Source organism: Hippopotamus amphibius, chromosome 3 (genome assembly GCF_030028045.1).
Source record: "Hippopotamus amphibius kiboko isolate mHipAmp2 chromosome 3, mHipAmp2.hap2, whole genome shotgun sequence".
In the NCBI taxonomy this organism is placed as follows: Eukaryota; Metazoa; Chordata; class Mammalia; order Artiodactyla; family Hippopotamidae; genus Hippopotamus; species Hippopotamus amphibius.
In genome coordinates, this window is record NC_080188.1 from 80131294 (window position 1) to 80158934 (window position 27641).

The 27641-nt window shown below is 35.1% G+C and overlaps 1 protein-coding gene across 1 annotated transcript in view; it reads right to left on the reverse strand.

Annotated features, from left to right (window-relative positions):
• Nucleotides 1–27641, reverse strand: part of IQCM (IQ motif containing M) — a 324469-nt gene that overhangs the window by 57340 nt on the left and 239488 nt on the right. Inside the window, exon 11 of the mRNA XM_057726958.1 lies at nucleotides 3836–3997. Coding sequence (XP_057582941.1) covers nucleotides 3836–3997 — 162 coding nt within the window. The remainder of the gene's footprint in view (nucleotides 1–3835; nucleotides 3998–27641) is intronic.

Genomic DNA, 27641 nt, shown 5'->3' on the forward strand with positions numbered 1-27641 from the left:
TCCAAGAGCTCATTAATGTAATCTACAGCTTCTAGGCTGGAAATTCACCAAAGTCACAAAAACTTAATGAAGGAGAGGAACAAATCCAGTGTATCTGTGACAGGCCAGAAGGTCAGGGTAGCTCAAGGACAGGCAACTCATAAGGAAAGATAACTAAAGACATGTTAGAAGACTAGCCTTCCAAAACAACCTTTCTGAAAACAAGTTTGACGAGACATATATTCCTGGAAGAAAATTTAAAGACTTTTTTTTTTTTACTTCATTGATGTTCTAAGATTACAAAATTATGACTCAGAAGAAATACTTTGTGTGTATTAAGCAATTTGAAATTATGACATGCAACATTCCAGTTACATTCAAGCCACTGTGCTAGGGATTATGGGATATAAAATATGGATATACCAAATATTTGTAGAGTATGTATGGTTTTAATACTACATAATTTGTTAGCTGCCCATGCCATTTATAGAGCATTCAGTAACTCTATTAACTACTCTTCAGTTCTTGCTGATAATACATCTCGAAGTCTGCAGAGTGAAATCAAAACCAGGAGTGCCTACATTGTGGAGTATTAATGTTGGAACATGTAATAAATTCCCAGAGCTATCTTCCCTAAAATGTTTATAGTCAAGGAGTTACTGAGTTTCAGAAAGCACTTCTATAATAGACTAATCTTTTTCAAGGCAAATGCTGCAAACTCTCTTGTCAATCAATTTAATAACAACTGTAATTCAAAAAGGTGCAAGGCCCTGGCCACTTACTAAATAGGGGAAAGGAAGTAAAAAACCACAGAAGATGGAGTCCTCAACTTATAATATATGGCTACTTGTGTATTTCCTTTCTATTTGTTTTATTTGAACTAAATGTTCACAAATGGGCTGTAAACAATGAACACAAATCTTTTAGAATGATATGTTAACTTTCTGGGAAAAGCGAAAATAAATTGCAATCAGGGTCTTGATTCATCTTATAGAACCCAAAGCCTTCAGCTTTCTTTTTCGTAATTTTGTCTTTCTTTCCCTCTTCTTCTTCCAGGCTATCTACTAGAACTGAGCACTTAAATACACCTTTATATACACAAGCCAAATAAGACCACATTAAATTTGTGACTCCATAGATGTGTTCTGATATGCTAGTTTTCAAACTTAAAGAGAAGGCATCTTCCAAAAAAATTCCCCAAACACAAACTTCACTATCTTGGGTCTTTAAATTTATGTTTTCAACTTTATTTTTATAGCTTTATTGAAGTGTAAATGAAAAACTACACATACTTAAAGTGTATAATCTGATGAACTTCAACATATGTTTACATCTGGGGAACCACCACCCATCACCACAATCAAGTTAATAAACATTCCTATCATCCCCCAAATTTTGTAATACATCAGGTCTCACATCTACTGCCCACTCCCAACCTAGGCAACCACAGATCTGATTCTGTCACAGGCCTAGTTTGTTTACAACTTCTAGACTTTTAGATAAACAGAATCATACTCTTGTACTCTTTTTTTGTTTGTCTGACCTTTTTCAGCATAAATCTTTAGAGATTCAGCCATGTTGTTTGTGACATGTATCATATACTATCAATAGTTTGTTATTTTACATGGATGAGTAGTGTTCTGCATGGGTATATCACAGTTTGTTTATCCTTTCACCTGTAGATGGGCATTTGAGTTGTTCTTAGTTTGGCTCTTTAACCAAAAACGGATCTATGAACATTGATGTACATGTCCCTGTATGCACATATACCTTCTTTTCTCTTAGACAAATATCTAGGAGTGGTATGGCTGAGTCATAGAATAAGTGTATCTTTACCTTTTTAAGAAAGTGTTGAACCATTTTGCATAGTGTTTTTAAAATTTTACACTTACCCTGGCAGAATATTAGTGTTTCATTTGCTGCATTTGGTATGTTCAGTCTTTTTAATTTAGCCCTTATGGTAGGTGTGTAATGGTATCCTACTGTGTTTAATTTACATCTCCCTAATAACTAATAGCAGTGCACATCATTTTCAGATTTGTTTGCCATGCAAATTCTTCTCTCTTTTTATTTTGTGTTTATTTTAAAATTTTTACTTTCAGTAAAAGTCATTCTTTTGGGCATACAGTTTGTTTTTGCTATGCAGAGCAGTTTCATCACCCTAAGAACTCCCTCACGCGACCTCTCTGTAGTCAAATCCTCCCACCAGCATGAACCCCTGACAATCACAGGACTGACTGTCCTATTAGTTTTTCTTCTTCCAAAGTGTCATTTAAATGGAATCAATATATCGCCTTTGGCTTCTTTCACTTAACATGATGCATTTGAAATTCATCCATGTTATTGTATCAATAGCTCGTTCCTTTTCATTTTTGGATAGTATTTCATTGTACGAATGTTAACAAATTTTGATAACCTATTCACAGTTGAAGAACATTTGTGTTGTCTCAGCTCTTGCCACTTATGATTAAGTGGCTACATACATTCATCATGTAAACAAATACTTTCATTCCTCTTGGGTAAATACCTAGGAGTAGGATGGCTAGGTTCTATGGTTAGAGCATATTGATTTATAAGAAAGTATCAAAATCCTTAGATATTGGTTGTACAATTTAGCATTTCCACCAGCAAGATATGAATGTTCCAGTTATTCTACATTCTTGCCAGATTTGGTATTGTCAGGTTTTTAAATTTTATTTTAGTCATTCTAATAGATGAGTAGTGATACGACATTATGGCTTTTATCTGTGTTTTCCTAATGACTAATAATATTGGTCATCATTTCATGTGCTTATTGGCCATCTATATATTTTCTTTGATCTGTTTGGTTTTCCAAAACACAAAGTTTATTCATAGAAGCATAGTCTTTTCAACAAATAGTGCTGCATATTTTGATATCAATAGGTTAGAAAAGAGAAATAACTTCAACCTATACCTTTAGTCATGTACAAAATATAACTCAAAACAAATTATACACTGAAATATAAAACTTAAAACTATAAAATTTCTAGAAGAAAATGTTGTGACCAGAGGCCTAACCAATATTTCTTGGATATGACAGTAAAAGCACGAGTCATAAAAGAATACAGTGGTAAACTGGACTTCATCAAAATTAAAATATTCTGCTCTTCAGAAGATATTATTAAGAGAAAGAAAAGACAAGCCACAGGCTGGGAGAGAATATTTGTGAAGCATATATATGGTAAAGACTTTATATTCAGAATATCTAAAGGACTCTCAACACTCAATAACAACAACAGTAAAAAATATAAAAATGACCAAAAAATTTGAACAGACACTTCACCAAAGAAGATACACAAATGATAAATACATGAAAATATGCTGTATATCATTGTCTACTAGAGAAATGCAAATTAAAACCACCATGGAATACCAATACGTATGTCTTAGAATGGCTAAAATTAGAAAAACTGATTACACAGTATTGATATAACTGTGAAACAAATGAAACTCTCATATATCTACTGATTGGGAATATAAAATGGTTTAACTTCTTTGGAAAACAGTTTAGTCAAGAGAAAGGCAAACTTATGTCTATACACAGTTCTGTACATGAGTGTTCATAGTAGCTTTACTTGCAGTATCACTTTTTAAAAAACAACCCAAATATCCATCATCAGGTGAATGGATAAACACAGTGTTTCCGCTATTCTAATGTAGTCACCAAAGTATAAATCAGCCACTTTTTAAATTGCAAGCATAATACTTAAGAACAAAAGGGAATATTCTACAGGGCCTATCATCCCATATCATCTAAGTGATGGATAAGAGTTGTATAAAGTACAAGGTCATTCTGCCTTATTACAAAAGGAAACAATAAGGTTCAGCATCTTACCTATATACTTGTATCCTTCTTCCCCGTTTACTATGGGTCTCAGCCAAGTTGACCTAAGCCTCATATTATTAGACACATGGGCACCTTGAGGAGGGTAGAGTGTAAATAACATTTCAATTGCATTGGACTTCTTGATGATATCAGAGTACTTTGCAAGGTCATCTGTAAAAAACAAACAAACAAACAAAAACATTAATTTGTTTTTAATTTTAGACATTTTTACAGAAAATTCTAATGTGTTTCTTTTAAGGGATGTAAATTAAAAACTACTGAATAATTTGAATGCTAATGGTTGTGCTGACAACATAGTTTTCTTTAGCCAAAAATAATTTATCAAAAATCTTACTGTTCAGATAATTCCTAGAAAAAAATTTAGAGTAAGGGCTTGCTAGTAGAATCTTCAAACACTATCTGTTTAAAGCAGTCTTGTTAACAGCTATAGAAAAAAGTAAGATAACCAACTAACAGCATTCACATTATACATACTATACTATAATAATATTTTTAATTACCATTAAACAATGAAACCAGAATAATCTGAAAAAAAATGTTGAGTAAATGTAGAGTTCCATAAAATGGAACTACTGAAAGAATTAATGTTCTTAGGCTCTGGTCTTTAAGAAAATATAATAATATACATACAAATATTTATATAGCACTTACTATATGCAAGAAATGGTCCCAAGTGCTTTTGAACATTAACACATTTAATTTTCATAACATCTGTAAGGTAGACACTGTTATTATCTTCATTTTACATGAGGAATTTGAGGCCCAAAGAAATTAAATAACTTGCCTAAATCTTATAGACTGTAAATGATGCAATTAGGATTTGGATTATCTGAGGAGAAGCTCTTATTTGAAAACAAATGTTTGTCAAGTGAACATGACCTGCATTAACTGGTAGATCAGAAAGCGAGGATTAAAAAATAACTTGAATTGTAGAGTGAAAAATCTTTGGTTATGGCCCTTGGGCCTCCAGTTTGTGTTTTCAGTTTTTGGTTGATAAACCAATGCCCTAAAATTTAATAAGGCAGGCTCCTGAACAATTAATTCGAAGTGACTCTACCTAGAAACATTTCAAAGAAGAGAGATACTGATGTAAATCTTCATTTATAATCCTTTTTTTTTTTTTTTTACAAACCTACCTTCCTTTTTTTCCCCTTTATTTTTTAAATATCATATTTTGTGGAACAGTAAGTATAAGGCAGTACAACATAATGATTCAATGATGAAGAAAGAAGATTTGCTGGTAGGTAGTGTGCCAGGTATCCATCTGTTGCCTCATCCTAAATCCACCCTTCATTGTCCTATTTGTGAGACTAGAACATTTCTCCCTTGCTATATGGCAAATTTTTTAAGCTCTTTATTGGAATATAATTGCTTTACACTGTTGTGTCAGTTTTTGCTGTACAACAAAGTGTATCAGCTGCATCTACACATTTATCCCGATAGCCCCTCCCTCCCACGACTCCTTCCCACCCTCCCTATCCCAGCCCTCTAAGTCATCACCTATCATCGAGTTGATCTCCCTGCATTATGCAGCAGCGTCCCACTAGCTACCTATGTTACATTTGGTAGTGTATATATGTCAGTGCTACTCTCTCACTTCGTCCCAGCTTCCCCTCACCCCCTCCCCCCCACCCCTACCTGTGTCCATTCTCTACATCTGCATCTTTATTCTTGGGTATGGCAAAATTTTAAGCATCCTTCATAGCGGGTAATGTAGGAAACTAGAGAACAAAGTGGGGCTCTTCCTGGTTCTGGGTGCAGGGCACCTTCCAGGCCATGTCGCCTAGCGCCCCATAGGGCTCCCCAAACACACACACTGGGAGCTTGCTAGCAAGTTCTGTGATGCACCACTTTCCCTTGAATGGGTTCCACATTGAGGCACCTTGCTATGGACAGCTTCCCCAGAACCCCAGAAAGTGGCTTCCCTGGGAGCTCCACTAGCATGCTACCGCAGCAAACGTCTCTGCCATTCGCTGGGTCACAGCTGTGTCCTCTCCAAGAAGAGTTGGATCCCAGGGGAAGGAAGAAGGTAAGGGGCATTCTTTAAAATGTGTTCTTTCCTTGGGTTCTCTGCCTCAGACCTAGGGTTAGTGCCACTCCTTATATTGCTCTTCTCAGTTCTTTAGTGTTTTTTTACCCTTAGTAGCCAATCTTAGTTACCCTAATCGCCATCATAGTTAATAATTCTTTATGTTAAACTTTTCCTACTCAAATCACCTTGTATTCAATACTTTTATTTTTTAATTGGACCTTGATTGATACAGACAGACCTGGGTTCTAATTCTTGGACCGCCATTAACAGGCTACGAAATATTAAACAAATCATTTATCTCTTGGTGATAAAACTGACTCATAGGGTTATTGTTAGGGTTCAGTGATATGAGATATATAAACCTTTATAGCACCATGTCTTTAAGTACTACATAAGTGTATTAGTTTTAGTTTTCATCCAGTATTATTTCAACAGTAATAAAAACCATGAGAGGGCCAGGAAACAGTAAGTTATTGCATCTTTCAATTATAAACATCTTAGGAAAGTTTTCTGCCTCTTTTTAAGAGAAAAAGTTCAAAATTATTCTCTTCTGACTAAAAAAAGCTGACAGCTTTATATGTGCTCAGATATGGGAATAGATGTTAGATATATCTTACCTATATAATTCTAAATCCTTTACCATCTGTCAACAGAAGAAAGGAAGCCAGAACTATTACAAAGCAGTGGTAAAGAGTCAACCCTGCTTTACTTTTTCACTGAGGTCATACTTCTGCAAGAGGCTGAGCAGAGGAGATGCTCAGGCAGTAGTGGTCTCTTACAGTTGTGAAGGAGGCTAAGGATGAGGCATTACATTACAAAAAATCATAGAGTGAAATTAAATACAATCCTGAAGTTTTCCATCACACACAAAATGAGGAAACAAAATAGACCAGAGCTTCTCTCTTTGAAATCATAAAGAAAAAAATAAGTAAAGTAGAAAAACCTAACAATAATAGCAGCCTTTTTAGTGTGAAGGACCAAATTGCACTTAAGGTTTCTCTACCCCTCAAGATTTATATGTTTCTAATTCCTTTAGCTTAAACAAGATGTTAGTAACATTATTTAATAGGGCTATGCTTATTAGTTTTAGTAAAGCATTTTATTTTCCATAAGGGCAAATGTTTGCATTTGGGGAAAAGTAAAATGCCTACACTAAAATCTAGGCAGTGAGTGGTGAATGTAGACCTGCCACTTTCTTTTCCTGGCTTACCCTGATTGAAGACTAAGTAGAAACACATGAAGTATGCGGCATATTGAACTTGCCACAATAACATGATATAGTGATAGCTATAGTATCAGATATGCATTGAAGGTTTCTAGCTCAGAGTCTTGCTAATGGCACCACTTGCCATCAGGTAATACAAATGGAGCCTTGGAGCTTATGTAAACAAGGCATAACAATTTGGGAATAATTGTACCTCCGTTCATAATATCAAAATTGATTACAAGTAAGCATTTTTCATTTTAGGAAACATGTGGCTTGTAAAACACATCCTCTTCTTTTAGTCTTATTACATATGTCATCCCAAGATAAAAACAGGAATTTAATTTTTCTTGCTGATATTGATAACCTGTTATTTATGAAGCACCTTCCTTTTAATACGCTGCTAAGTCAATATTGCCACATTGCATTTAGATGTAATAATACGATTCTCAGAACTCAAAAGAATAAAAGCTCTTTCTTGCCCCTTCTTTCCCAAACCATATATGTAGTAAAACTCTGAGGATCTTAGATGTATGTGTCTCGGTCTGGTCTATGGCAAAAAGCCCACACAATATTTCCATAAATCTCTATTGCTCCCAGGTCACCAAGTAGTTAGTTAATTATCTTCATTAGAGGTGGCAGCAGTGGTTGAGAGCAGAGGCTCTGGAGCTGACCACAGCTTGGCTGTGAACCTGGATCTGCCACTTATGAGCTGTGTGACCTGCAGCAAGTTAGCTAACCTCTTTCCAGCTCAGTATCACAGTAAAACTGTTCACATTGTAGCGTTGTCATGAGTTGATTAAATAAAGTCTTTAGGAGAAAGCCTAGTCCGTGGTCAGCATTATTTAAGTGCTACCACTGCTATTATCACGCTCTCCATTTCACAGATGCTGGTACAGCCTCTATCCTATTTAGACAGTGAGGGCAGTTTCCTGTCTCCTCCTTCATCTTGCTTGTCTTCTGGATGGGTGAGTGGAAAAGTCGACAGTCATCCTGAAGTCATCCTGAAGTCACCCCTTCTGGTCACTCCTACACTATTTTGGATGTTCTAAGGGTCAGTGGTTCCTGTTGGATACAGATCAGAAGTTTTGGGTTAATCAGTCCTCATGCGCTACTAATTGACATTATGGAGGTCTTCTTTGTTACCATTATTAGCAATAACAGTAAGCAGCATATCTTGTTGAATCTAAGACATTATAGATGTTGATGACCCCATTAGTTTACACACCACTGAAAAATATAAAAGACTAGAAATTTAACAATGGCATGCCATTGATAATAAGATATAGCTCAATTTTAGAGACATTAAAATATGAAAATACACATCTTAGAGTTAACAAAATATAGCAAAATCAAGATAACCAGTTGCCTAATTGACAACACCACTTGGTTAACAAATAGGCACTCAGTGTCTGTCTTGTGCCAGGATTCCTTGTCTCAGTAAATAGCCCCTATTTAATGGTACAACCTAGGAAACCAGGAATCCTCCTTGACACCTCACTACCCACTGCCACCCTCCTACACAAAGTATCATCCATTTTTATACAAACACTTTTGCCTCCTAAATAGTCTTCTTGGCCCTTTTGATCTTGTCTCTAAACAGCAGGCAGAATAATACTTTTAAGTATTTTTAATACATTTTCCTATTCAATGGTTTCCTGATGCTCTTAAAATAATATCAAGTCCTTACTACGTCCTAAAAGATTTTGAATATTCTGGCCCCTGCCTCCTCCTCCATCTCTCTCTAGCAACCTTGGCTTTGTTTCAGTTTCATAAACACACCTTGCATCCTCTTATTTCAGAACCTTTGCATAAGATGTTCTGTGTACCTGGCATGTTCTCCTCCCAAACCCTTCCCTCCACTGACTCATCAGCTTCATATACCACCTGCGTGTCTCTTCTCAAGGTCTCCTCTGACTCTCACCAAACTAGATCAAGCCTCCACACTATATCATCTCAGAGTTATTGTCCTCTGTACTTGTCCCCCATTACACTTACTGCAGTTTGTAATTCTATTATTTCTATTATTACTCGAGGTCTGTCTCCCTCATAAGACTATCAGTTACAGGCAGACAAGGTCCATGATTGTTTGCTAACTATTGAATCTCCTAGCACCCAGCCCTGTGCCTGATACTTAGAAAGGGTCAATAAAAGGCTTTTTAATTAACAAATAAATACAACAATAATTAATAGCATTCATTGGGAGCTTAGTATATAGCAGACAGTGTGCTAAGCAGGTTATATATATTTGCTAATTTAATCCTAAAATCACAATATGTGTGACTTGCTGACAATCCTATGAGTTCAATAGTATCATACTCATGATATAGCTCAAGATACTGGGGCATATTGAGGTTACAGAGCATTTTCATAGCCTCACAGTGAGTGGTGAAGCCATGATCTAATCTTAATTCTAACTTCAAAGTCTGTGCTTTCAACCAGGATGCCACATTATTTTAAACACATGGTTCCTGGTATCATGGGACTGTTAGAGACTTCACGGGTTGCTAGTTGTCTGGTGGCCTCTCCCTTTGAAGTCTTCTCCCAATCTTTCTAAATCCTTCAGCTGTCTCCACATAGTCTGCACTATGGTTTTTCTCACAAGAGCTCATAGCTCTTTCCAGACGGTTTTCTGATGTTAGTCTTCTCCACAAGAATTCATTTTATACAGACTATTGACAAGCCCTCAGGTCAAAACCATGGTTCATCAACTGATCATAATCCTCTTAGTTTGCTAAGGATGGAAGCCAGAATAAAACCCCACAGTGGGACCTCCTTAGACACCTCTAGTTATCCCCTGCCTCTCAGATAAGCAACGCTCATTATTCTTAATTTTCAGAATAGGCGGTGAGGGTTCAGAGGACCCAGAGATGCCCTTCCCTCCCTCTCCCACACGGGGCACTGTATTATTGAAGACTCACTGCTTCCCTCCTGCAGAGCCTGAATTTGAATATTTAAGTCAGTGGTCCCCAGACTTGTACTTCAGGAATCACAGGGATTTTAAAAAACATTATAAATGGAATCACACTAAAAGGCTTATTTTTGTTCGGTAAATATTTTGGTTTCATGGTTATTTTAACATTATTTCATGGTTTTAAAAGCATTTATGTGTTCATGATAGGAAATTTTAGAAATACAAAAATGTATAGGGAATAATTATTACTCTTAATATTTGCCAACTCTAATCTCATATGCATGATTTTTCTTCTCCCACAACCCCCAAGAAACTACAATATAACATTAGTAGTTAATAGGACACTTGGTGACAGATCACTCTTAGAATTAGGAAACAGACTTGAAGTTTTCAACTTTACATTATAAGTAGGGGTGATAAAAAGAAAAAGTATCTATTATCACAATTGTTCCTCCCTAAAATTATTATTAAAGGATATTTTAACACTAAAAATGCATGAGCAACACATTTCAGTTGTGTACACAGTACACAAAGTAAACGTACTTTACACTGAATGATGAGAACACTGAGTTCCTAGGATTTTTGAAAGTGTCAGTTTCTTCCTAATGGGCCTGTCCTCAATACAAATCCCAGCACAGACTCAGTACTTAAAAAGGGCTCATATGTAAATTGCTAAGTTCAGGACCAGTTCTAAGAGTATCAAGGGAGAGTTAGATGGCTAACAAAGCTACTAGTGACCCTGGGTTATTAAACAAGAATGGAAGACCTCATCATTGAAGTCAATTACTAAGAAGTATTTGCAATTATGGGCAAAAACAGCCTAATATTTTCCCTTTGCCCAGTACCTATACTATTATGTAACTAAATTTATCATCCAGGTAAAAATATACTTTATAGTCTTCACATGAACACAAAATTCACAGGCTAAAAACGATGGTGACAGATCATGGAGATTTCCTTCCATTGTGAATATTATACATTTATTAAAATGATAACTTAGCTCTCACGGGCCACTGACCAGTTATATGAGGTTTTCAGCATGGGGTTACCAAATGTGAGTTCAAACTGGTAGTCGAATAATGTATAACCCAGTGTAAATGACCAATTTGTAAATGTTGTACTTTTAATATCTTGAAACTGTTAGAGAACTTTATGTTTTTATGTTGCATTCATTTTCTTTGATTTCAATTAGATGAATGTCATACTTTTTCGCCATGCCATTTTTATCTACGCTTTCTCTATTCATTAGTAAATTTAAAAGAATACCAATTTATCAGTATAAAAAATTACATATGTCGTGAACAAGGGAAAGTGAATCTAAAATACTTCCATTCCTAAATTAATAAAACTGTCTTACATTTAATTTATCTTAAGCTGACATGTGAGATCTGAAAGATCATTGATGAAGGAGCAAAACATTAGGAATCAAAACCAAAGGACAAAATGGTTAAGAAGGCAGTTAAACAATATGCCACTGGATGATATAACCAGTAAAAATAAATCAAGGAACATTGATCTCTTATATTACAATTAAATACCAACATTGTTTAATTTAAAGAAGAGCAAAAATGTTCATTAATACTTGATTCAGAGTAAAGAATATAAAGTAAGGACATAAATTAAAATTTTGTTAAAGTGTAGCAGCTAATTTTAAAATTGTTAGAATATAGCAAATATTACTACATTTAAATCCCCTCATTTCATGAAAAAACGTACATATTGTAAATTTTGCCAGAATGTCATTTACTATATAATTCAAAGGTTAAATGTGGGAACATTGTGTCATTAATACATACATACCTTTATAAATCCAATAAAATTTCTAATATAAAATAGAAAAATAGGGGATTGCAGACGTTTGATTGTTCAATAATCAAAGTATAGTTATTTCAAAAGGTCCACTTCTTCAGTGGAATAAGTATATAGAGTTCATAAATATGCTAACACTTATTTTTATTTCCATGTTGATTTTTTTTTGTCTTTTAGACCTATAAGCAAATTAAATACATTTGCAAGTGTTAGATAAAGAAAGCTAAAAGACCTTTCCCTTTTTCTATCTTCATGGAATTTAGACAAAAATGCAAACACATTACTATACATAAATAAGTCATGTAGCTACATAAAACACAAATAATTTTGGTTAATAATTCTGATAAAATTATAAGGATTCCTTAGGAGGGGCAGTTTCTTTTATTCTAAAAGCTTATGTTAAAAAGCAGTATGTTAAAACCTATCATAAACTGCTAAAGAAAAGCTCAATGATAAATCTGTGTTTTAAAAAAAGCATCTTTGTTATTAAACAACAAAGATTAAAAGGATTTTATATCTAAAAATCCTAAATAAAATAATAGTATGAGAAATCTGAGAGCATACTCACATAATAACACATAATGAGGAGCAAAGACTTAAGCTGGGAATGCAATAGGTCAAATAACATGTAAACAGTCTCCATAGATGTCAAAAGGTATTTACTAAAACTGAAAAAACAACCTTTTCATAAAGATACCTATTAAACTAGGAAGAGGATGAAACTTAAAAGAAGTATCAACAGTACATAATAACACTAAAATTAGTGAGAAAATAACAATGTCCATCATTATTACCTAATGTCTTAAAAAGTTCTAGCTAATGCAAAACTCAAGATATCTTAAATCATATCATAAATAATAAATGTATAATTATGAAAATTTTTCTATCATTTTCAGGTGAAACAATTACATACTTTTAAAACTCAAGATAAACTGAAAATTATTATAATTTAGGAGAGTAAAATAAGACTACTGATTATAAAATAGACATATAAAAATTAACAGTCTTCCTATATACAGGAAGAACTTGCTAGAACACATACTAGAAAAAGAACAGAACTCAAAAAAATTTTAAATCACAAAAGAGCTGGAAAAAAAATGCCTGTGTGTGTGTGTTTGTGTGTGAGTATGTCAGTGTACTGGAAGTAATGCAAACATTGTCTCATAAGTGATTAGAGTATTACGATTAATTTTAAGTACTCTATTTTAAAAATATGCCCTTCATTTTCTCTGAAGGTCTGAGTCTCAGGATAGCCAGATTAAATCCATTAACATGACTTTACTCTGACAGACTAAAGACAAATGCTCCTCTCACCTTAGTTAAAGTGCTCTCACTTTGAGAGAAATACAATAGCACAAAAAATTCTTAAAACTTAAGAGCACAGTGGCAGTTTTTATTGGGTTCACCGTACATAATTCAAAAGATATGTCTTTTCTCTTGGTTTGGAAGAGTATTTTAATAAAGAAAGTCACCTTTCAGGGTTGGAAACCTAAAAATTCCAAATAAATACGGTTACTCTAAATTGTTACATTAAAGCTGAATTACCCAGTCTCCTTGTCTTTCTCACCTCATACTGCCATCCTTTTGGTTATCTTCCTACATGGATACACAGGGGTAATTGTACCCTTAGGATTTGGGGGAAATTCATCCAATATTTAGGCTATTCCTTAGTAATATAAATTTTAAAAGATATACTGGTAGTAAATTTGGAGTTAATTACACAATTCAACATTTCAAGTATTATTGTCCTACATTATCTCAATCCCTTAGCAAAAATTGCAGTAATTGGCAGATGGCTATAACAGGCTTAACACTGTACCTTTACTCAGCAAGTATGTCAGCCTACATGCAAAAAATATTCTCAAAAAACCCCAAAGATTTACCTTCCCTTTTATGTGCTTAGGATTTTCTCTAAATTCTGGAGACAAAAGTAATACCAGACTATTTCATACAGCAAAAATGAACTCCAAATCAGTAAGAATCTTTCCTGATGGATTTTCCAAGTTGAATACCGAATACCAAGTGGTATTCACTTGGAAAATTATTTGGTGTTAATTTTTTTAAAAACAATGAACTTTGTCTTTTAGAACTAAACCATTCTCTAGCTTTTTGGATTTCATTCGCCAGGCCAAATTAGATTTCTCAATACCAGTACAGAGGTCTATAATTCGAGGCCTGTTTATTGATTATAGAAAAGTTAAGATTAATCTGAATTCTTTATGAAACAATGTTGGGTACGAGGTAATTATTAAGATGAAGAATTTAATTATTTAACAAATGTCCAATTCCCTGGCTCAATTTTTTTATAGGTACCAATAGGTAATAATATCCTTGGTTAAAGATGGTATAGTGAAAGCAATTTTTTTCTCGCCTCCTTTCCCATTACCACAAAGTAACATGCTTTAATCCACTAAAATACAAACATATTTACAACTTTAATTAAACATGAAAATTCACAAACTTCCAATGACTTCGAAGAATATGTAACAGAAACAATAAAATTCAGACCTAAGTGAGAGAGAAGGCCTAAAGCTGACCGAGACTTTCTCAGTTCTCAGACAAGTTACAGACATGACTGAAAGGAAGAATTATAGTCCTGAATGACCCCTCCAGAGACCTGAATGACCCCTCCAGAGAGTGACAAGACTTATGTGTGTGGATGAAACAGAGGAGAAGCAAAAAATATAACAGAAACCCAGTGCATACCACACCTCAGAATGACAGTTGAGGTGGAGCTGAAAGAAGGAAGATTCATGTTTGTCTCACATGCTAATTACATCCACATCATGCCAATGTTCCCTAGTCTCCACCACTGTTACCATCAAGTCAGTCCCCAGATCTCATCATCTCAAAAGTCCCTAAATCATCTAAGTTTGGTTATGGGTGAAGCTCTCTTTATAATCCATCTTGGTGCACAATTCCTCTCCACCTATAGGCTTCTGAAACTTAAGAACAAGTTGTCAGCTCCCAAAATACAAAGGTGGAACAAGTGTAAGTTAAGAATTAAAACAATCCCATTCAAAAAAAAAAAAAAGCCATTCCCATTCAAAAGGGAGAAAATGGAAAATAAACACGGAGTGTTTTTGAAATCCAGCTGGATAAACTCCATTAGATTCAAGGGCTGGAAATAAACCTCTGTGATTTTTAGCTTCACCCTCTGAATCATCCTTCCTTTTTCATGAAAGGTAACATGGATTTGTAACTGAGTAGTTTTATCAGTCTCTTTGCTGCCTATACGCTTTTGGGTGTCCAGCAGCCTTCTTTCATTCCATGCTGTCTGTCCCTTTTTAGTCCAAGCTGGCAATGTTCCATTGGTATAAAATTTTCAAGAATCCTGTGGTTCTCTCATGTATGTTATGGAGATTCACTCCATTAGAAAAGAGGTTTCTCCACACATCTTTCCTGGAAAATCTCATCCCCATTCTTCTACTTAGATGATGAGAGGTTCAATGAGTCACATTTTTTTTTCTCTTGAGAAACCTTGTGTGACTGAATTCACTTTTTCTCATCTTTCTGATGTATTAGCAAAAGACTGTCCAACCACATTTTCAGCTTTTCCTCTAGAGCATGTTTTCCTGATGGTGAACCTGCTAATTTCATCAGAATGAATTGAGAATTTTCCCAAATTATCTAGTCATGGTTCCTTTCTGTTTAACAGTTCTCCCTTCAATTTATAAGCTGCAAAAAGTAACCAGGTTGCACTTTCAACTCTGCTTGGAAGTCTCCTCTGCTGAATGTTCAAGGTCGTGGCTAAAACAGTCTACTTCCTACATAACTGTAAGATACAATTCCACTGAGTTTTCTGCCATTATGTAACAAGGATCTCCTTTCTTTAGTTTCCATAACATGTTCATTTCTTTCTGAGCCCTCAGTAGCAGCAGCTTTAACATCCATATTCTTACTAATAGTCTGTTCACGATTTTGGTATTCTCAAAAGTGATTTAGGATTTCTCTACCATGTTCTTCATTTCCTTCTGAGTCCTTATGAGCAGAATCGTTAGCACCCATAATTCTAACAGTCTGTTGAAGGCGATCCAGGCTTTTCCTCCCAAAGTCCTCAGTATTCTAACCTCCACCTGCTGAATTCTACATTTTTAGACAATCTTTAACATTCACTGTTCAGCTAGAGAAGCAGATCCAGTAAGAGATATATTAAGAGATGTATTGTAAGGAATTGTCTTATACAATTGCGAGGGGTAGTTAGGCAAGTTTAGGCAAGTCCTAAATCTACAGAGCAGGCCAACAGGAAGGGCAGGCTGGAATTCTTGGGCAGGGACTGAAGTTATCATCCACAGGCAGCATTTCTTCTTCAGGGAAGCCTCAGCTCTTTTTTAAAGGCTTGTCAACTGAGTGTATCAGGCCTGCCCAGATACAGATAATCTCCCTTACTTAAAATCAATCAATTATGTACTTCATCACATCTACAAAATACCTTTGCAACAACATCTACATTAGTGTTTGACTGAATAAGTGGGAATTGTAGCCTACCCAAGCTTGCACACGACCCTGACAAGCTTAATGAACCTAAGCATAAAGAAAGCAACCATTAGGAACCCAAATCACTTCCAATTGGTGGTAAGAGCTGGCTTTAGTTTTTCCAAAACAACTTTCAACTAAAGAAGAAAAATACTTTTGAAGTTCTGAGAGACAATGTAATCCATGAGTTTTATATGAAGCCAAGTTTAAAGATATCAAACTATATTCTCAAGAAATAAAGCACCCACAACTTCTTCCTGGAATAAAACAGAACAACAAAAGACTACATTTTGTTAAAATCAAGCCAAATAAAATGAAATCAACATAAAGAATTAAAAAATGGAGAAGCCCATAGTAAAACATTAAGGAGGGAAGGAAACTGCTAAGTATTGAACCCATGTAAATATATAGAACTACAAAGCTGAACAAACGCAGGCCTTATAGAAAAAGTACATATATTAGAAACCTGGAAAATGTTTTCAAAAGTCATAAGATATAATTTTAAAATTGGGAGAGGTTTGAGAGGAAAAGTAAAAGGAAGTTTAAATGGGATAATTCATTATATTGGTAGGATGTCAGTAGAGAATTTTAATCAAATAGCAATAACTTTAAGTATTTAAATTTCCTTTTTTTAAAATTAAGGTATAATCAATATATAACATTATTTTAGTTTCAGGTGTACAACATAATTATTTGATATTTGTATATATATCATTTTTAGAAATGATTACCACAATAAGCCTAGTTACCCTCCGTCACCATACAAAGTTACAAAATGCACAATATAATACTATTGACTATAGTTGCTATGCTGTATATCAGGGGTCCCCCACCCCCAGGCCATGGACTGGTACCAGTTCACAGACTGTTAGGCACTGGGCTGCATAGCAGGTGAACAGCAGGTAAGCAAGTGAAGCTTCATCTGCCACTCCCCATCACTCACATTACTACCTGAGCCATCATTACCTCCTGAACCATCCCCACCCCCACCCCATCCATGGAAAAATTGTCTTCCATGACACTGGTCCCTGGTGCCAAAAAGTTGGGGAATGCTGCTATACATTACATACCCGTGACTTATTTATTGTATGACTGGAAGTTTGTACCTTTTGATCCCCTTCACCCATTTCGCCTATGTTCCAACCCCTCTCCTTTTTTGGCAACCACCATTCTATTCTCTATATTTATGAGTTTGGTTTTGTTTGTTCATTTGTTTTGCTTTTTAGATTCCACATACATGTGAAACCTTACTGTATTTGTATTTTTCTGTCTGACTAATTTCACTTAACATATTTCACACTCATGGTCCATCCATGTAGTCTCAAATGGTAAAATTTCATTCTAATTTATGGCTGAGTAGTATTCCATTGTATATATAATATACACCATAGCTTCTTTATCCATTCATCTATCAGTGGACACTTAGGTTGTTTCTATAGTTTGGCTATTATGAAGAATACTGCAGTGAATACAGGGGTGCACATACAGATTAGTGTTTTCATTTTCTTTGGAATAAATACCCAGTGTGTAACTGCTGGATGATATGGTAGTTCTATATTTAATTTTTTGAGGAACTTCTATACTGTTTTCCATAGTGGCTGCGCCAATTTACATTCTTACCAGTTTCAGTCCACGTGTGTCCATACATCTGATGTGAACCTCTTGTAGGCAGCATATAGATGTTATAGTTGTTATATTTTTATCCATTCAGCCACTCTATGATTTTAATGGGAGAATTTAGGCCATTTACATTTAAAGTAATTATAGACAGGTATGTATCACTGCCATTTAAAAAATTATTTTCTGGCTATTTTTTATTCCTTTCTTCTCTTGCTCTCTTCCCTCGTGATTTGATGATTTTCTTTAGTGCTATATTTAGGTCCCATTCCCATTATATTTTGTCTACTACAGGTTTTTGCTTTGTGATTACCATGAGGTTCACATTTTTCAAGCTATATGTTTAACAGTCTATTTTAAGTTGATAGTAACTTAAGTTTGAACGTATTCTAAAACTATACTTTTACCCCTGCCAAAATTTTAGGTTTTCGATGTCACATTTTATATCTTTCTACTTGATGTATCCCTTAACTAATTATTGTAGCTATAGTTATTTTTTTTTTTACTACTTTTGTCTTTTATCCATGGTGCTAGCTTTATAAGTGATTAGTTCAGTACTTTTACTATATATTTACCTTTATCAGTGAGATTTTTATATTCATATGTTTTCTTGTTTAGACTGATTAGTGCCCTTCCTTTCAGCTTAAAGATCTTTTAGCACTTTTTATAAAACTGGTTAGTGGTGGTGAATTCCTTTAACTTTTGCTTGTCTGGAAAACTCTTTATCTTTCCTTCAGTTCTGAATGATAACCTTGCCAGACAGAGTTTTCTTGGCTGAATTTTTTTTCTTTTGCTTTTAGCATTTCCACTCCCTTCTGGCCTATAGAGTTTCTGCTAGAAAGACTGCTGATAGTCATATGTAGGTTCCCTTGTATGTAACAAGTTGTTTTTCTCTTGCTGCTTTTAAGATTCTCTAAGTTTATCTTTAAGTTTTGACATTTTAATTATGATGTGTCTTGGTGTGGATCTCTTTGTATTCATCTTGTTTGGAACTCTCCAGGCTTCCTGGATTTGGATGTCTATTTTGTTTCCCAGGTTAGGAAAGTTTTCAGCCACTATTTCTTCAAATAATTTTTCTGTCCCTTTTCCTATCTTTTCTCTCTGTGAGACCCCTATAATGCAACTGTTCTGCTTGATTTTGTCCCATAGGTCCCTTAAACTATCTTCACTTTTTAAAAATTCTTTTTTCTCTTTGCTGCTCTGTTTGGTTAAGTTCCACCGCCCTGTCCTTCAGATCACTGACCCTTTTTTTGCTTCATCTAGTCTGCTGTTGAAATCTTCCAGTGTATTTTTGCAGTTCAGTTATTGTATTCTTCAGCTCCATGCCTTCTGTTTGATTCTTTCTTATATTTTCTGTCTCTTTGGTGAAGTTCCCTCTGTGTTCATCCACTCTTCTCCCAAGATCAATGAGCATCTTTATGACCATTACTTTTAAATCTTTTTTTCTCATTATTCTTTTTAAAAAATTTTTCTTTTATATTGGTGTATAGTTGATTAACAATGTTGTGTTAGTTTCAGGTGTAAAGCAAAGTGATTCAGTTATATATATACATGTATCTATTCCTTTTCAAATTCTTTTCCCATTTAGGTTATTACAGAGCATTAAGCAGAGTTCTCTGTGCTATATATACAGTAGGCCCTTGTTGGTTATCTATTTTAAATATAGCAGTGTGTACATGTCAATCCCAAACTCCCAATGTATCCCTCCCCCTCACCCCCTTCCTCTGGTGACCATAAGTTCATTCTCTTAAGTCTGTGAGTCTGTTTCTATTTTTTAAAATAAGTTCATTTGTGTAATGTTTTTAGATTACACATATAAGTGATATCATATGATATTTGTCTTTCTCTGTCTGACTTACTGCACTCAGTATGATAATCTCCAGGTCCATCCATGTTGCTGCAAATGGCATTATTTCATTCTTTTTGATGGTTGAGTAATATTCCAAAAGCTTTTGCACAACAAAGGAAACCATAAACAAAGCAAAAAGACAACCCACAGAATGGGAGGAAATATTTGCAAATGATGTGACTGACAATAGATTAATCTCCAAAACTTATAAACAGCTTGTGTGGCTCCATATCAAAAAAAATAAGCAACCCAATCAAAAAATGGGCAAAAGACATAAACAGACATTTCTCCAAAGAAGACATACAGATGGCCAAGAGGTACATAGAAATGCAAATCAAAACGACAAAGAGGTATCACCTCACATCAGTCAGAATAGCCACCATCAAAAAGCCTACAAACAATAAATGCTGGAGAGTGTGTGGAGAAAAGGGAACCTTCCCACACTTTTGGTGGGAATGTAAATTGGTACAGCTACTATGGAGAACAATATGGATGTTCCTTAAGAAACCAAAAACAGAGCTACCATATGATCCAGCAATCCCATATCTGGACATATATTCAGGAAATAACATGGTTTGAAAGGATACATGCACCCCAGTGTTCATTACAGCACTGTTTACAATAGCCAAGACATGGAAGCAACATAAATGCCCATCTACAGATGAATGGATAAAGGTGTGGTACATATATACAATGGAATATGGCTTTTAGCTCTTCATCAGGTAAATTACTCATCTCCATTTCATTAAGGATTTTTTTCTGGCCTTTTAGTTTGTTCTTTCATTTGGAACACAGTCCTCTTTTTCCTCATTTTGTCTGACTCTCTGTTTGTTTCTATGTATGAGGGTGAGTCAAAAATCATCTGCACTGTGGATGTAGAATTTATTTTAATTAACTTTTAGAAAAGACAAATACATCATTTTTGACATAATCTCCTTGCTTTTCAATACACTTTGTCCATCTGTCAACAAACTTAAGTATTCCCTCATTAAAAAATGTTAGGCTGAGCTGTGAGCCACGAATGCAACACTAGCTTCACTTCTTCATAAGTGAATCTTCATCCTTGTTCAGCTGCTTTCAGGGGACCAAACAGGTTAAAGTCCAATGGAGCAAGGCCAGGACTATAGGCAGGATGCTTTAACAATTCAAAACAAAGTTTTTGCATAGTGTCAACAGTGTGGGCAGAAGTGTGTGGACGTACATTGTCATGCAAGATCACAATGTCCTTGGATAGCCATCATCTGCATTTAATCCGAAGTTTAGGCTTCAGCACAAACTTTTCTAAACCTAAGTCTGTCATGGAATACTTCATAGGCAGAGCCATGACTAAGTTGCAAATGATTGCCACATAATCCACAGTCACTCGTCTATTCGACAGAATCATTTCATGTGTACGCTCAGTGTTGTCATCAACCATGGATGTCGACGGGCATCCAGCTCCTTCTTGATGGCTAACCCTTGGGCGACCTTCCTTGGATTTTTCTATCCATTTATACACACTTCTTCATGACAAAACACTTTCTGATACTGTGCACAAAGTCTTCAATAAATAACAGCACCAAGTACACTCTCAGACCACAAAAAATGAATCACTGCACGCTGCTCTTCTTTCATGCAAATCACAAGTGGGGCATCCATTTTTGCTTGCACAACAGTTACAAATGAACTGATGTAACACATTCACACCTGCACAGCCATGACTGAGGAGACAGTAGCCTTGAATAGAAAATGCTGATAAGACAGTGTGGCCAACAGAAGTTTTAACATAACCAGAGTGCAGATAATTTTTGACTCACCCTCGTATTAAGTGAAACATCTACCTCTCCCAGTCTTGAAGGATTGATCCAAGAAGAATGGGGGCGGGGGTGGGTGGGGGGCAGGTGTTTCAGTCTGCTGTCTGTGTAGTGCTCTACAGGTGGTAGCCTGCCAAAAATTGTCTCTCCAATGTTTTCAGTCCCATGGGGCCCAGAGCTATGCATTCAAGGGGAATCCCCTGTGTGGACGGTGCACACCCACTGGCTTTGGCAGGGCCATGGGGGAGTGCCAGGCCAGGCCAAATCAACCTGTTGACTTTGACAGGGCTGTGGTCTGGAGATGCTAGGCCAGGGAAAACCTGCCTGCTGGCTTTAGTGGGGCTGTAGGAGGGTTCTGGGAAGGACTAGGCCTTCTGGCACTGCCAAAATAAAAGGAGAGTGTGTAACATCACCCACCAGATCCTCTCTCCCTGCAGAGAGTTCCAACAGACCACTGCCTCTCTGGAAGATGCTTTAAGATTAGCAGATTAATCTCCTATACATATGGTCTAGGCACTTTTCAAACTGCTGATTTTGCTGGGTCCCAGAGCAAGTGAGTCTGTGCACAAACCGTTTAATTGCAGAATTTCTATTTCCTACAGCCCTTTTGGGCTGCTGGATGTAAGCCTCATTGGTTTTCAATGAGGGGGGCTTCTCTCTGATACAGGTCTCAAGGTTTAGGGTGTGTGATGTAGGGCTCGAATCTCTTGATCCTCAGGGAGAAGCTCCATATTTGTGAGATCCCTCCTGATTATGGTTTGCTGTACCTGCAGTGGGGTTTTGAGGAAGACTGTTTATTTCTGCCTCTCCTACACATTTCGATGTGGTTATGGCCCTTTATCCCTAGTTGTGGAAGGAGATTTTCAGCTATTTTTCAGGTCTTTTTCAGAGGGAATTTTTTATGGGAGGAATGGGAGAAAGTGAGTTCAAGAACTTCTTACACTGCCATCGTGAATTGTGCCTCCCAAATTTCTTAGTGTATTCTTTAAAAAGGCCCAAAACTTTGCAGAATAATCCGCAATAAAGCTAAACGCCCATCGAGTAGCATATATATGGTATTTTAGCCAGAGATACTGCTGCCTCTAACAATTTAGAGGTTTGGTTACCAGTGAAAAGAGAAAAGACCACATATATATTTATGATGTCTTCACCCCATTCTTCAAATGAATTCACTGTATTTGGGGGAAAAAAAAACTCTCATGAGATAATTTTTCTACAAATACATAAATATTACACTTTTTCTATAATACATAAATATATAATTTATACTGTTTTCTAAATCTAGGTAAACATTTATCAATCTGGTTATCTAATAATTGTATTTGGAGGAAATGTGATGTTTAATGATACATTTCTTACATTTGAGGTTGGGTAAGCAGCAAAAGTCCAGCATTTTGTGGGTGTTGTTTCTTGGAAATATAAGACAACTTGGGTTATTTCCCCTTGGGTTTTTTCCAAAAGAGCAAGATTAATTGCTGTAATAAAGATAGGCTTACATAATTTATAAATGTGTATGTGGTCCACTGTGCTGTATTTAATTTCTTTCATGGGATAACAAGCTTAAAGGATAAAGTAAATTAGAGTCCTGCTATCTCTCTATTTTAATGGGGCTTTAAAGAAGATTTTATTTAAAAAATTAAATGGAAATTAAAGAAAAACAGATTAGCAGGGACTAAGATCAAATGGATTGGCAGAAATAATAAACAGATTGTTTTCAGTGTTCCATGGCAAATTGACAGCAGATATTAGTTAAATTGATAAGAAATAGGAGCCTAACATATTGTATTGTCTTGAGAATAAGGGAAAAACGTTAATATAATGTAGTTCAAAAAACACATTGAGATAATCTTTAGAAACCGTACAAAAAAGAAAAGATAGCAGACTATGACTACACTAAAATTAAAAACTGCTGCTTATCAAAAGACCATTTTCCCCATTAATCTCCACTTCCTTTTGGGTTGAAAAACCATTTATAAGCACAACCTGATAACATGATATATAATACACTGTGATTTTATCAATCGCAATGCTCATTTTTTACCTTTAACCCTGAAGCTGTCAGGGGATTTTGTTGACGACCAGCTCCTCCTTATGAACCATATAAGCCGTAGACAGGCCTTCAGGAGCACTTCTTTTCTGCACTTTAGTGCAGTCTTCTTCTTGGCTCACAAATTAGCACTAACTAGATATAAGTGACTAATAGAATGGTGGCTAAATGGTCAACATAGGTGTCAAGTAAGGTAAATCTCTATTCCCACAAAAGCTCACGTAACTGTGGGTATGCCTGTGTTTGGATACGTGTATTTATATAAATGCCTGAGTTTTAGACTATTAGAGGTCATGGAATATGTGTATAGTTATTTGTAATTTACATTAACAAGCTTTTTAGTTTGTACACATTTGATACTCCAGGTATATAATTTCAAAATTAGAATTAAAACCAATACATTAAACCAGCCAACTGGCAGTTAAAAATATGACCGTAATAAAAGAAAATAAGATAAATTATACACCCTAACTTTGGGTCAAAACAATAAGTTACAGGGACCTGATTGAACAGTGCTGATGAATGTTGCCTGTGCGGAGGGTAATTGTTATCACCCCGGGTAGTAACATAAAAACTTTCATGACTTCACAATTTTTATCTGTATTGTTACTCTCTGCATCCCTTCATAACAGGCTAACAGCTGTTTCTCTGATGATTTACCCTAAAATCTGGGATCTTGATTCAAATTTTTAAAGGAAGGTTTATGTTTCAAGCAGCATCAACATGTTTTACTCAGGATATCAGTTGAAAATAAAAAGGGAGTATCTTTTTTATTTTTCCTGAGAAATACAGTTGCCCATTCATTTGGGTTGTCATGTGATCTGCTTCTGAACTGGTTAAAAAAAAAATGTTTCCCCCCATACTCACATGAGATTTAAATCATTGTTCCAAACCAAATAATACTTTCCATTTATTCCTCCATAGTGGTGCCATGAGTGCATCCTCCCCTCAAAATGTTGACATTATTTTATCTAACTTTCAGAGAAATCACCAAGGACTGAAAAAAATGCGAAAATTATTATATTCTGACATGTAATATTTTAGATGCAATTATTATGTTACTGAATTAAAATGTTAAAAATACAGTTCAAAGATGTTTTTCTTTTATTAGCTGTCATGAGAAATTTGGCATGGGCCATTCACGCTCTCTTTTTTGGTGACTCTCACGACCCCTAAGATGTATTTATAAGAAAGCTGTCTTTAAAGAGGGTTTCATTTTTGTGCAGTTAAACACAATGGATTCTTTGTATCAAGCTAACTGGCCCATGAAATAACTGAATCTATATTGCTGGGTTGTTCTAATAGGCTCCATTCAAAGGAGCTAGCCGGCTCAAATATAAATAATGCCTAAAGTTTTAAACAATAATAAAAATATGTGTGAAGATATATTTGCTTTTTTTAAAAAAGTGTTTAAGATGCAAAGTGTTATTTTACTGGACAGCAAATTGCACAGGCATGGGGCAAAACTTGAGAAGTTATTACAGCAAACTGAAACAGAACATTTTACATGACATCAAGACCTTAATTTTAATAATTTCTGGAAGTAGTTGAAGAAAATAACGGGTCTTACACTTACTCATTTATTAACTTTACAGTTATAGATTTCATGTTAAAAATTCAAATTATGCATTCTTCTAAATTGTACACATAAATGTATTTCTATGAAGCATTCATTTTAGTAGAACATTTTATTAGAGAAATTTAGGGCAAATATACTTTTTAAATTCACTTAAAGTAAAGTCAGGATAATCAGTAATAATTCCTTAGAATCAGAATTATGAAGCCTGAGGATGGTTTATATTTTAAAATTTATTAAGTGAAATTCAAATGTTGCCAAAATGTTAAATCCCCAAACCAAAACGTTACTCTATGGCATTAATGTAGCAGAAATCTAAAATCACTCATTTATTTATTGAGTAGTTATTATGTGCTAGACACAGATATTAGGGAGCAAGGTGAGTGAAAAAAAGGGGGAGCAAAAAAAAGGGAGAGAAGTGGCACTTTCCTCCTTGGATCTGATGGTCTATTTGGATATGAGACAGATAGATAATAAGAAAGTAAATGAACAAATATATACATACAAATTATTACTCATGTAGCAAAGGAAGAATACATATGAAAGAAAATAATATGGTGAGTGGTAGGAGATTGGATCATTCTAGGTTTTAATGAAATTGCTTTATAAAATTTGAAAGTATATTTATAGAAATAGAATTATCAAATACCAATAAGGTAAAATTCAAAATGTCTGTCATCCAATAAAAATTACCAGGCATGCAAAGAAATAACCCATGCTGAGGAGAAAAATCAGTCAACCTAAAGAGACTCACAAATTACTTAGATGACAGAATTAATAGACAGTTCCATGAACTGGAACTATGTAGCATTTATGTAGCATTTACTTTGTATCTACAGCTATTTACTTTGTATTAGGTATTAATAGTATTATAACCTAGAGATGATTTAAAGTATACAGGAGGATTGCATAGGCTATATACAAATACTACGTCATTTTATACAAGGGACTTGAGCAGCCTCGGATTTTGGTATTTGCAGAGGGTTCTGGAATCAATCCCCCATGGATGTTGAGGGATAACTCTACTTTCCTCTTAAAGTCAGGAAGAAAGCAAGTATAAATATTCTTACCACTTCTTTTTAACACACTTGTGGTTCTAGTTAGTGAAAGGAAGCAGTAAAACTATCTTTATTAACAGGCTACATGTTTATGTAAAAATTTCTATGGAATCTACAAAAAGCTACTACAACCAGTAAGTAAATTTAGCCAGCTTGCAGATTACAGGACCTGTATAAAAAATCAGGACTTCCTAGGTGGCGCAGTGGTTGAGAATCTGCCTGCCAATGCAGGGGACACAGGTTCTATCCCTGCCCCAGGAAAATACCATATGCCACAGAGCAACTAAGCCTGTGCGCCACAGCTATTGAGGCTGAGCTCTAGAGCCTGTGAGCCACAACTATTGAGCCCATGTGCCGCAACTACTGAAGCCCATGCGCCTAGAGCCTGTGCTCCACAACAGGAGAGCCCACCACAATGAGAAACGTATGCACCACAACAAAGAGTAGCGCCCGCTTGCCGCAACTAGAGAAAGCCCATGTGCAGCAACAAAGACCCAACATAGCCAATAAAATAAATAAATAAATAAACAAATAAATAAACAAATAAATAAATCAGTTGTGTTTTTATATACATGTAACAAAAAATCTGATTAGATAATAAAAATTGGATCATAATATACAAAGTACATAAAGATAAATTGGCTAGAATATATGTAAAACTTGGACACTGAAAGCTACAAACGTTGCTAAGAGAAATTAAAGAAAACCTAAACAAATTGAGAGATATATCATATTTAAAGATCAGAAGACTCAATATTGTTAAGATGTTAATTCTCCCCAAATGGATCTATGGATACAATGCAATACCAATCCAAGTACTAATAGGCTTTTTTGCAGAAATCGATAAAATGATTCTAAAATTCACATGGAAATGCAAAGTACCTAAAATAGCCAAAACAATTCTGAAAAAAGAAGAAGAAAGTTGGAAGGTTTATACCACATAATTTTAAGGCTTATTGTAAAGTTACAGTATTCAGTATAATGTGGTATTTACAAAAAGGTATATAAATATGATCAATAGAACAGAACAGAGGGTCCAGAAATAGACCCAGTTGTATATGGTGAAGTTGATATTTGACAGAGTTACAAAGACCGTTTAGTTTAGGAAAGACAGTCTTTTCAACAAAAGTTAAAACATCAAACTTTGAGTCCATTTAAATATGTGCAGCTTATTGTACATCAACTAGGTTTCAATACAGCTGTTCAACAACTTAAATGAAATGGATTATTTTCTAGAAAAGTTTACTTTGAAAAAAAATTAGAAACTAAGTTTTAAAAGAGAAAGGGTGGGTAGAAAACTTTAAACAAACAGGAAATGGGATGTAATGGACTTGAAGTAAAAGACCCAGGTGGCTGCATCATAGAGATTGGAGATTAGTGATGAGATTAGAAAGATAGGCAAGGCCTAGAAAACATCAG